Source organism: Eretmochelys imbricata, chromosome 5 (genome assembly GCF_965152235.1).
Source record: "Eretmochelys imbricata isolate rEreImb1 chromosome 5, rEreImb1.hap1, whole genome shotgun sequence".
Classification (NCBI taxonomy): Eukaryota; Metazoa; Chordata; order Testudines; family Cheloniidae; genus Eretmochelys; species Eretmochelys imbricata.
In genome coordinates this window covers 98,273,849-98,286,883 of record NC_135576.1, presented here as the reverse complement: position 1 = coordinate 98,286,883, position 13,035 = coordinate 98,273,849, and the positions used below count along the sequence as shown (strand labels likewise).

Below are 13,035 nucleotides of genomic sequence, written 5' to 3'. Positions count from 1 at the left end.
ATTACATACTCCGACCGCAGAAAGCATCAACAAAGGAAATAATATGACTTTGATTAATATTCTTATTTACTAGCCTTTATCTACTACAATCCTTGTTCTCAGGCCTTGAGCCCAGTCCAAGGAAGCTTCCCACGGTTCATGCCCTTTGACGGAGCAGTGTGTGCAGTGCTCCTACACAACAGTCAGGGTGTGCCCTGAATGTTTCCAGGTGCATGAACGCTACATGAACCCTTCAATGAGCAACACAGATTTTTGTTATTTTCTCCAGGCAATGCTCCTGACCAAACACTTGGTGGATCTGTTGATGCAACTGCACCCTGATATGATCAGGCAGTATAACACCTGGGACCACATAAACAGGTCAGGTGGGTGGTAGTTCCCTCTGGACAGCCCTGATTTGTAGAGATGCACAATTTTTCCCCCACTCCCCTCTGTAACCAACATAAGGAAGCCTATTTAACTGGGCTTTCTAAAATATTCAGATAGGATATTATGCAAAACACACCCAAAAAATATTCACAAAAAAACCCCCCACCAACTTTTATTTTCTCTATTTTAAATAAATCTTACTTTTAAGACTACTCTGATGTGGGTACCTTCACTTAGATGGCCCTAAATAGATATGAATTCTTCAACTTCCGAGGAAGGTTGCCAAGACATAAGGTATTTCTGGAGCCTAACCACCACCCTACTTAAAGTCTTAGGTAAAAGGGGCACGGACAGCAGTGTCCTCTCCCATTAAGGTATATTGCAAGAAGCTTGTAGCAAGCTAACACAGGGAAGAAGCTTAAAGACAAAAAGGAGGAGATGGAGTTGGCTGGGGTGTGGATGACAAAGGGTTATACTGAAATGATGAAAAAGGCGGCGGACCTTAAAGGGTACCACAGTTGTTCCAGAACAAAGAATGAGAGGGACAGGCAAGGCCAGCTCAGTAAAGAATGCATACTTGACAACAGATACAAGAGCAAAGAAATCCACATAAAAGTATCTTCTACACTACTGACCTAAGCAAAACTATACAAGTCATCTGTACCTTGAGGCTGCATATTCTGAGAAGTATGGTTATTTTAAAGTAAGTTGTACAAGAGAGATGGAGGTTGTTGAGGGAAAAACATGATACGGGGACGGTGGGGATGGAGTCAGGTCTGGGGTTCTAATGCTTAAGAAACAGAGGCTTTAAAAAAATGGGAAAGAAATAGTTCTGAGAGAGGGTTTGTTGTCAAAAGGTACTAGTTGAACTCAAGCCTGCAGGTCTAACCCATCTAAGTGGCAATGTTAGCCCATGGACTATACAGCATTACTGAAAGTAATCAATTTCTAAAATTAAGATAATAGAATTGGCTATCGTTGCATCATCATCTGTAAATTTTATTTAAGACAGTTTCAATGTGATACTGAAACCCAAATAAAGCCAAGTCAGGCAACTGCCTACATTATAAATAAAATTTAAAAAACAGATCTCATGTATATACTGAGGAAGACATTATCTTTCAGACAAGCTTCTAAAGAAAATAGCCCCCTCCTCAAGAATGAATGACAACTTTTATTTTAGGCAAATATTCTTCTACATAAAGTATTCTGGAGCTATATGAAACTGCAGCTGCAAGTAACATGCATGATCTAAAAAGAGCAAACTGGTATAAGCACTTATGTCCCCAGTACGATGGTAAAGGTGTTTTTTTGTTGATTTATTTATTAAAAACAATTTTTCTAGTAGAGGTAGTCATGATAGAGTCTATTGTTGCTGGAAGGTGGGAAGTGAAGTTAATGGACTCAGACAGTAACTGCGTATTATGCTGCCGAGTTATTTTCTCTCGGCTATTTCCAGCAGAAAAATATTAAAGACCTTGAAAGATACTGTACTATAGACCTATCATCATCATCATCATCATCTCTCAGAAGCTTCAGCACAAATTTAATGGGTGGTTTTCCTCCATGTTTCAGCCTTAGAGCATCCAATAAAGGAACTAGAAATATACCTTGTACAATATCTAAAACTTGGCTATAATTGGCTTTTCCTGTAACAATTAGAAAGTCAAAGATTGGGTCTTTTAAGCTTTGGCTGTACCTGTAGATAAAGAGAAGTAAAACAAAAACAAAAAAGCTTGCCATCATTGGGAGCATTTTCTATGAGTGCTACTCAAACAGTGAACTCAGAATTTCAAACAGAAAGTTTTTACTCAGTAAGTAGGCAGGCGCCTGATGGGTGTGGCAGATGTCATCTTGCTCCCTTGACACTGATACCCAAAGGAACCGTCTCTCTTCTTGAGAGAGAGTTAGTGGCATGTTCTGACATTTCTGGGCAAAAAGCCAAGACCCCTTCCATTAGAATAAAAACAAATTCATATAAAGAGCTATTTATTCTTACTGGTGTACCCATCACAAACACTTCAAGCAATGTAATGTACAAGTGGTTAATGGAAGCATCCCCTCCTTTTGCCAATATTTCTTGATGTAAAATGGGATGCCAAAGCTGTACTCCTTACCTATACTATTTACTAAATATTTGAAATGACCACCTTAAAGATATGAGATTGACTTCCACAATCATCATGGGTTGATTATTTATATGGTGCAAGTGAGGAGGCCAGGGCAAATACCACATATCTAAAGGTGTTTGGGCTGAACAGCAGATTTAGTGTAGAAGACTAATTTTTAGCATAAGGCAGCAGTCTGAGTTAAAGCTTTTCCTTTACATGAAATATTGCCAGGATTGAGGCTTCCCATGTTTGCATCAGAACGTATAGTAGATTTCCCTTCCAAATTACCTCAACCATTTAACCCTTTAAAAATCTACATAAAATGTGCTCTCCATTATTTGTTCTTCCTGCACTGTAACTATACATATGAATAGTATCATAATGAAGGACCATAAAAATCCTTAGTAGGTAGCAGATTACTGATAAAGTTTTAGAGTTTAACTCCACTGCTTTGCACCTAGTCTTTTTACACCAAATTAGAATTACACTCTTGTTGGACAAATATAATGACTATGCGAAAGCCAAGGCAGTTGAGAACAAAGCCAGAGATGAGAGAAGTTTTGAAATATAGATGAGCCCAAGTCAAAGTTCCAGTCTGATAAGGGATCCGAACTTTGAGAAAAATACAGGGTTTTGGTTTGTGCCCCTGTTTAAAAAAACACAAAAACCTAAACATTGAACTGGAATTGTATCTATAATTACAGAAAAAGAACAAATGTGTTGAATAATATGTTCCCAAAACAGTGGAGAATATACCCTACTCTTGCTTGCTCTAAACACAGTCTGTAGAAGGTTAACATTCTCAAATAGATTTTCTGAGATTATATGCTAATATTCAGATAGAGCATCACATAATAGGGAGATGTGTTGTAAAAACAGCCACTAATGTGACCTGTTCATTTTGTGGGTAGCAACAAAGATTTATAGAATCAGTCTCACATTCACTCATTTCCCTTTCCAGAGATTCTGGAGCTGAAACTATGGTGTGCTTGTATTTACTTCCTACTTCCAAGGTAAGCCACCTTAATGCCATTTTAAGAAAGAGAAGAGGAAGGGGAAATTGATAATCTGCTTATAAAGACTGTAAAGGAAAAAAAAAAAAGTTTCCTTCCCTTCCCCCGCCCCCCTTGTTATTGTGCATAAATTAGCTAACACTGTTCTATGGTTTCAACCTGTGTTATGACATTTTGTTTGTAACTTGAATCTAATTCAAAGAATCAATCTTAGTTATAAGCCACACAAAATATTTTGTAAAATATGTATAAGACAGACAATTAAAACAAGACTTCAAAATAATTTTATGAAATATTGATGATAGAATTCTCAGTTGAAAATCTGCTGTGAAAAAAAATAGCTTAAGGCAGTACCACAATTTCATCTTTAAAAAAAAAAACAAAAACAAAAAACGAACAACAGGTTATCTACAAGTGGCACAAATGACTGCATCTCTTTTCTCCATAGATCAGAATAATATTGCTTCTCCATATGTCTTCAGGTTGTCATAGCACTCCTCCTATCATAGGTCTTTTCACCCTTATGTTCTTCCCCCATAGGTATTCAACCTGTGGATATTTTCCTTCCAACTTGACAGCTAACAAGTCTGCATATACATTTGAAATAAATCACTCAATCCATCAAATATACAACCTGAGAACTGAAGCAACAGGTTTTTGCTAAGAACATATGGTGTTTTTCCTAAGCAAATGAAGATGACAGTAATATGCAAAGTAAAATGAGAGATTTATACTGTCCCCTCAATTTTCTTATGTATTTTGTCAGCAAAATTAACATCTTATATATACTTTCAAATACAATGTGTATATTCATAAATAGGTCTGTCAATACTTACAAATTCCAAATGCAACCTCCCAGTGTTATTAAGCAAGAAATAAAAGCTTTTTTTAAAAAAAAAAAAAAACCACACTATATCTGTATTAAAGTCTCATATTTGGGAAAAATAAAAGTTAATATTTAAAACACTGTCTGGTTAAATGCAGTTTTCCTTCTTATGGTTCAACAGTTCATACATTCACAATGCATTGCTTCTAAAGAGGATTTAAAATTATTTTAAAGAACAAACTTTCAGAAGCATATTAATGGGCTGTCAGAAGAATCATCATCACAAAAGGAGGGATGCTGCGATGGTCCTTACAGCAGTTACAGAACATTATGAAATTGAAAGTCTAAGTGTAATGTGAAAATGCCAGTAGGTAAGAGATACATAGTTTATGGTGGTTCTGCTTGATAATTCAGACGTCTATAAATCCATTCCATCACCAATATAACCAGGGCAAGCATTTTGACTTTTAGTAAATGACAAACCTTATATTTTTTTCAGTTATTCAGGCTGGTACAAGCAACAGGAGATTTTCTTGTCCCAATCTCTAGTCAGATTCAGGACATTTTTTCTCTAAGATGCAACAGTTTTCTTCCTCATCAATTGGTAGGGGTATCTGGTCATTTCAACAAGGCAACGACTGAGACACTGCCCTACGCAGGGCCGATAATAATATTCAGAAAGCTTCTGTTGCAACAAGTGAGAGGAGGGAGAGGAGTTCGCACACACACACGAGATGGGGTTTCACAGCGTGGCTAGGAGCACCGCCCGCCAGGCAGCCGCGATGTTCCCGCGGATGCACAGGGGAAGGAAGGTTCACAAGCCACTGGGTTTAGCCATTACAAGAGTCAAACCACAACGTTCCCTGTAAAACACACGGGAGTTTTCCTCCCCGCCCCGGTGAGAGTGAGACGCGCTCCCTTGCCTGCTTTCCCAGATTTCCCAGCCAGGGCTGCGAAGAGCCAGGACCCAGCACTCGTGTGAGCAGCTCTCCAACGAGGCCGGGTAACTAGACGGGTGCCACACCTCAGCCGCTTTGCCTTAGTCCGACTCCGCTCCCCCAACGAAAAGCCGCTCCCACCCCCCAGAGAGGCTGCGAACTATGCCGAGGGCAGGCCCGCGAGCGGGGGAGAATTCCCGGCTCGGGGCCCCAACAAGTTCAGGCGCTTTGAGGCGAACAGGGAAGGAGCCTTGCGCACTTACCGGCGCCTGCTGGGAGGCGAGCCCAGCCCGCTTGGTGGAACCCTGCCTCGAGCTTAACCTTTTCCAGGAATCCGCAAACCTCCCCCGGCTGGCGCTCCTGCTCCGTCTCCTGCTCGCTTCCGCCTGCTCTGAGCAGCCTTTCTCCACCTCGCTCGGGCTCCTCCACTTCTTCCCCATCTTCGAGCCAAGTTTGCTCTCCCGGCGCGGCTGGGCTGGGGCGCGGTCCTCCCACTTGCGGCTCGGCTGCTCGCGCGCCTGTGCGCGCTCTCTCCGCGCCCGCCTTTCCCGGGACGCTCCCCTGGAGGCGCGGAGCTGCAGCTCCCAGGCTCCGCGGCGGCGGGGTCTGCTGGAGGCCGTTCCCCGCTCGGCCTTCCGGCAGCACGACGGCTACCACGGCAGCACAGGTTGCGCTGGTAATTACGTTGCCAAGAGACCAGGGGTAGCAGCTGGCTCAGAACAAGCCGCTCTTCCCTCCTTCTCTGCTCCCCTTGCCCACTTCTTCCCCAGCTTGTGGCAGGGGAGGGGATAACGCAGCCCTGCCCCCTCACCTGCTAGTCTCTCGGTCACGTTGTCCTACCTGGCGAAGGAGGAACGTGCAGCTGACAGCTAATAGGGACCAGCCCAGGGACACACAACTTGACACTCTCCTAGCACTTTCCCCTATCTCGAAAAGAGAAAAGCTTCACCTTGCCTGGGTCTTTCCCAAGATGGTAGGTGGTGCCAACCACAGGGGAAACTGCCAGTGTCTTCCTCATTTTTCCTGGCACTAATCTACCGGGATGCACCCCCGGGCAAAAAACAACCCCCACCTACAAGGGTTTGGTGAGCGGTGGCGGCAGCAGGTGAAACTCATCAGATGAATTGCAGGTTGATTGTTGCAGCAGCATCCGTTAAGACACATGCGAGATTCTTCTCTTCACCCCCCCGGGAGCTAGTGAGTTTATTTGGTTTAATAATCTTGATCCCCCGGGGGCGAAGACCAAAGAAGAAGCTGCCGTAGATTAACCTGCTAAATTTGATCTGAAGCCACTGTGATATTAAAGGGCAAGTTTCATTCTACATAAGCAAGAGGAGAGGAGACAATTAAGCTGTTAGATATTTTACAACCAAGTGTATTAAAGTTGCAATCTAGGAACCAGGGAATTAAGCATACAATTCTTACCTGAACCCCTGCAAGCAAGGAAATATATTTAGGGGAATTAGGGGGAGGTAAATTGTCTTTCCCTGTTGGAACATGTCCATTGTGTTTAGGCAGCACGCGCCATATACGACATAAAATCATCCACGGTTTGGGATACAGCCACTGCGAGTGGAGTTATTAATGGAGCTGGAGAGTTCTTGTATCCTTCGGTTTACAAAACAGTATTTTGCAATAATAAAGTGGCTCGCATCCTAAAATCTCAAAGCGCTTCAGGAACGATTAGTGCACTGTAATGGTCTTGTCTCTGCATCAAAATGTAGAATACTGACCAAGGTGCTTCATAGATGTCTCAAGGAGCAGCATAATAAATCCATGAGTTTGAGCGCACATTCATGTAATACTGTTCCATGGATAAAAAGGGAACGTTTAAAAAGAATCCCTTGATGACCCACTTTTTCAAGTCTAGGATGACAAGGTATAACAAGCATGTCAAGGAGTACTTAACCAATTTATTTGAGCATAAGCTTTCGTGAGCTACAGCTCACTTCATCGGATGCATACTGTGGAAAGTGTAGAAGATCTTATTATATACACACAAAGCATGAAAAAATACAGACTAACACAGCTGTTACTCTGAAAGGAGTATTTAGGAGACCGTTAAAACCTTTGATTTGCACTTATCAGTTAACCCTCCTTACAGAAATTCCTGAGGAAATGTTTGAATGGAAAGTAGTTTACTATACTTGTGCATATTCCTCATCTAAATAAAATATCTAAACCAAATCAGATCCATTCTGTATAGCCTGATGCAACATTATTCCCATTTATGTCCAGGTTATTTAATGCCATTCATGAAAGTGGAAAGTTGCTGCACAGCATATTTAATGCCATGATAATATTAGGAAGGCTGGGTCAGCAAATGCAAAATAATGCTAATATCTCTATTAAATGTAGATTGGGAGCTAATGGCTAAATACTTTTTATGAGCTTAGGAAGCCTAATGCCCTCTGTTATACAATCTGATGAAGTTGGTTTCAAAAAGTGAAAGATATAAGTAGATAATTTGAGGGGCCATTTCTCTTCCCAAGAGCGGCAAATATTCCAAGATTTAGTTACCTAGTAATTGGGTTCAATTCCTCTGAATTATATTTCTTCTTGAGTAGCTTCAGTGACCCTCTAGTGAAATGCATCAGCACTCAAATCAGTAGGGTTGGCCAATTTAGAGATGTCATAATAAGCAAATACATAATCTTATATGCTTGCAATAACCATACATAATATTGTAAAAAGTTAAATTAATATTTTATCTTTTTCAAGACAGGTCTACACTTCATCTTCTGTGATATTTCCTCTGGCTTCTGAACCTTTGGCCATAGCTATTAGAAAGCAAATTACCAAAATCAGGGAATATAGTTGGCCATTGGAAGATCTAAAACCTTCTTATATGTTGGGGATGGTTTTTATTCACATTAATTCACAAGTGAATTTGTCCAGTCTATCCTAACCATCTTAGAACCCACAAAGAAATGTGGGACTGTCTCTGGTCACAAGGTTAAGCAAGACAGAAAACTACTGCACAAGATCGGACTGAAGGAAGTTGGCATCCTCTCTCTCTCTCTTGTGCGGAGGAGGAGGTGGAATAAGAGTCTATGGCAGGATTTCTGGATACAGAAGTACTTCAGTAACCAGAACTCTAAACTATAGGCAGTTGAGAAGACAGTCCTTCAGAGCTTGAAAGAGCAAATTAGGTTCTTTCACCAGTTTTGTTACCCAGACAGACAGAGACGTTTATTTAGTGTAGTGTAGCTTGGTTTAAGAGAGGGTGAATGTTCTGACTTGGAGTAGTGGCGTTGACAGGCTGACTTACAAGATGGTGACAGATTTTGTGGTCTTTGACATAAAGATTAAAATCAAAACTCCAAGCTATAAAAGAATTGAACCATAAGTAAGGCTGCAAATTTGTCACGGAAGTCATGGACTCCATGACTTTCTGTGACTTTTGCTCAGGCAGCCACTGGGCCAGTCACACTGGCCGTTGCTGGGGCAGTCTTGGGCCACCGCGGCCCTCCCACCACCAGCAGCAAGAGTTTGGGTGCATGGAGAGGGAGTGAGGGCTCTGGGTGGCTCCCTGGAAGTGGCAACATCCCCCTCCCCCAGCTCCTAGCTCCGCGTGCTGCCTCCACCCGCAGGCACCGCGCCTCCCCCCCCCACCCCCCAGCTCCCATTGGTCGTGGTTCCCAGCCAATGGGAGCTGCGGATCCAGGAGCTAGGAGCTGAGGGAGGGACGTCGTCGCTTCTGGGTAGCCACAAGGAGTCAAATAGGGAGCTTCCCAGCCCTGTTAACACCCCCATCCCCAGCACCAGCGGAGGTCCCAGGGCACACACGGCTGCCTACCGCCCCCCACCCCCAAAGCACCAGCAGGGTTCCTGGGCTGATTCCCCCCCCCCCCAGCACCCACATTGCCCCCCAGGCTTCCCCCACCCTGAGCACCTGTGGCATCCTCAAACCACCCCCCACAAGCAGCCAGGACACCCCCTCACCCTCCTTCCCCACCCCCCAAGATTTAGTCAGGGGTATTTATAATACAAATAATGGACAGGTCACAGGCCATGAAGTTTTGTTTACTGCTGGTGACCTGTCCATGAGTTGTACTAAAAATACCCATAACTAAAACTGTAGCCTTTACCATAAGCCAAGTAGAATATATGTTTCATTGTGCACGTAATATGTTGAGTGAGTCAAAAGTATAATGGCATCAGAAGGTACGATTTTGTGAATGGCCAAAGTCTAATTTATATATACATACAAATACTTAAACTGGTGTTGGTTTCTCTTCAGCTCTTATTAAGGATGCAAAGTCAAGCACTAAAAAGAAAATACTAAAATTGCCTTTGTGACCATAATTCAGCTCCCTTGTGTATATGCATTATGGTATTGTCTTTAATTATATAATACATTCTATTTTTTCCACAGGACCCCTGCTTCATTCAGTGTATGGAATAGTGTTTACGGTGAAATGGAGAGTAAGAAGGGCTGAGTCAGGTTCCTTCTTTAATCAGGGGGCTGAGGCTTGGCTTAGTACTAAGGATATAGAATTATTAACATCAGTCAGCAGGAAAGCAGAGTCGAAAACATACTGTCTTGCTGGGTCCCAGCCCAGTTCATCTTCCCCTAGATCAGAAGCATTTTTGTCTACATGGCTGCTTCAGAGTGATGTAAGAGACTCATTAGGACTGAGAAGGATGTGCAGTGCAGACAGAATGTTAAGAGAATTTAACAAGCTCTATTACACATGCACAAACAGTGGTTTTCTGAAGCTTATAATTTAGCAAAATCTGGATGAATTTTCACAGGGACAACAAAAACCACCTCTCTCGCCACTGAACTGTCTGACACATTTCAAGTTTCCCTGAAAACCCTTAATGAGCTAGAACTCTTAAAAAAACTGGAAAGATTGGTTAAGATTGTTAAAACTACCTAGTTTTCACTTCACTCATTGTCAGAAAGTGCTGCATAATTTTTTGCTAAATCTTAAAAAATAAACATTAAAACAGGGCAAGACCATATCTAGACAATTTCAGCTCAAACAATTAAAATTAACAAAGATATAAGCAACAGAAGATAACAGGTTATAATGGGAATTGTTAGACAACCATAATATTTGGGATCTTTTATTTAATTGATATTATCTTGTCTTTTTCTACCCCTGCATATACCTTTTAGATAAAGCTACTAAATTATGTAAATGGATAACTTCCCTGTCAAAAATCAACTGTATGGCCTCTGTTGCATTCAATCAGAATAGAACCTTTTATTCCCAAACAAAATCATGAAGGTTGGAATTAAAGTTGTAAATATGTATCATTAACAAAGAAAAAGGGTAATATAATGCAGTAGTTTGTTTTTTTTATTTTAAAAATAATTGAGTGGCAGGACATTGAAAGTTAAGATTACACTTTAAAAAATCTCAGTGTATATTAAAGCAGCCTCAAAGTACAATGGACAACCTCACCTTTGCTCTTATATTCTTCCCCATATCCTCCAAAATCAGTCTTTAAAATGTAAGCTCTTTGGAGCATAGATAGACCATCATTTATTATATGTTTTGTACAATGCATTGTATAATAGGGGCCAACTTGGTTGTGGTCTTAAGATACAAGTGTTAAATAATAACTTCTACATACAATTCATTTTCAACATTTGCAATGTGAACCACATATATAGATTCTAGATTAATATACTCAATTTATTATTTTTATAGGCATCACTGTGACAGAATATATAGAATATGTCTTGTAGTAAGAGGGTCAACACTCTTTTCCTGAGCAGAGGAAAGACCACATCTGCGTGCCCTAACTGCAGGAATTGTCAAGAAATCTGTCCATGAAAGAGATATGGTTAAACTGGGCTGCAGCAAGTTAGATAATTACCTCAGCACATTGTTGATCTGATTCTTCTCTACCACTAATCTAAACTCTTTACTCAGTCTCCTCTCTCATTCCATCTATTTCTTCATTCCATACTCACTTTATTCATTATTGTCTCCTCTCCTGTACTCACTTTCACCCTGCCAGTACGGAGAATGTCGGGAGGAGAAAGAAAAAATGAGTGGTAAAGAGGACACCAGCTAGGCATCAAGTAGTGGTTGGGCCTACTTCCCCTAGGGAACAGCAGTGGTAGCATGTTCATATGCCACTTACATTATATTCACATAAGTTACATATACTTTTACTCCATGTTAGTTAGGAAGACTTTGGAACTCTTAATTTAAATCTCCAACTGTCAGAAGGTTTGTTTTGACTGTGTTATATTACAACAGTCAATTACAATTCAAGACTCACTACACTTTTGTTTCCATACCTGCCTGTGTTTCTCCTAATCTGCCACAACCACTACTCCCTCTATCACAAATTATCCTCTGTTTCACTTTTCCTTGCCAGGACAGTACACGAATACCTAAACTCTTGTAGTTCAGGTATACATCCAATACCAATCCAATTCCCACTTCATCGTCCTAATAATACTTGATTATGCCAAGCACTGTAAGTTTTACAACTCTTTTAATCCTTTGCCAGGAGCAAAGTGATTAGTAGTGCCCAGAATATGGAAGGCACTATATAAAACTAAACTGCAAGACTAGAACCTCTCGTGCAATTTTAACATAACCAGGAATTAACTATATTGTTCAAGGAATCTATTATTCCCATATTCAAGTTGCAAAGAACAACTTCATACAGCTGACCTTTTCCCTTCATTATACAGAATCCCTGTAAAAATCATTCCTATGTAGATATAAACAAACCACATTAAAGAGAAGGAAGCTGTCTAAGTTTAATTATTCTTTCCCCCCACCCCAAAACTACTATGTTAAATGAAATGGAAGTAATTAGATAGGAAACAACAGTTTAGCTAGTGCCTTTCATATTTAATGCATATTACAGATTTCATTTGCTTCATCTTATGGGAATTTTTTACTTTTCATTATAAAATAGAATCAATAGCAAAGCCTGGTGGAGTTTTATAGCACTTCTGACTTACCCTACACATCTCTTTCTTTGTAGGTTATGTTTCTCCACTGTCTATCAGGTGTAAATGACTACACAAGATCCAAGGCAGTGGAGAAACGAGCACATTCTGTCTGACACACACTGCCACATAAACAAATAGCAAGGGCCTAGAGAGCTGGAAATGTCACCATTACTAAAAGTGTATAATTCGCTAACAGAGTCTGGAAGCTGGTGAATTTTAGCTTAAATTGGTATGTATTTTTGAGTTTCTGGCTCAATACAAAACCTACTTTGAGGCTCAGAACTGATACTCCCATTGACTGTACTGCCTGTAAATCTCTTCTCTTTTTCCTCCAAGAAGCTTTAAAAATGAATTGATTTTTGCAGCGTTGCCAGAAATGGTGGACAGATGTAATATGCACACTTAAGTGTACTGCAGAAAATATTACTTTGTTAAAGGAGAAACCTAAAAGAGAAACAACTGATTTTTTTATTTTTCCCCTTCATTGATGAAAGGTTGCCATAAGGGTGCTGAAGTTTTTCCATAGTTTTATCTTAAACCTCCTCTTTCAAGACCTTAATCTCACTGCCATCATTCTTCCATTTGAGGAAGATTAGCTGCTATTCCCTAAGCATATGAGAGCTTTTCTTGCCAGATGTTCCACTGTTCACTGATCCAAAAGACTGAATACAATCTCTCCCCAACACTTCCAATCACTTCTTGCCTGAGAAGCAAGGAACTGGAAATCAAAGTCAAGTCTGTCACTAAGCTATTAGGATAGCCTTAGATTTTTCATTGTCTTGAAAACCATCACAACGGTTAGCTCAGTCAGAGGACACAGAACAAGACCAGTTAATAGACAGTA

General features: G+C 40.8%; 1 protein-coding gene across 4 annotated transcripts in view; it reads right to left on the bottom strand.

The window, feature by feature from the left end:
* Nucleotides 1–5,697, bottom strand: part of TRPM3 (transient receptor potential cation channel subfamily M member 3) — a 612,909-nt gene extending 607,212 nt beyond the window's left edge. For all 4 annotated transcript variants that reach the window (XM_077816402.1, XM_077816403.1, XM_077816404.1 and 1 more), the window contains exon 1: nt 5,521–5,697. In XM_077816402.1, the coding sequence (XP_077672528.1) occupies nt 5,521–5,697 (177 nt within the window). The remainder of the gene's footprint in view (nt 1–5,520) is intronic.
* Nucleotides 5,698–13,035: the final 7,338 nt, after the last annotated feature.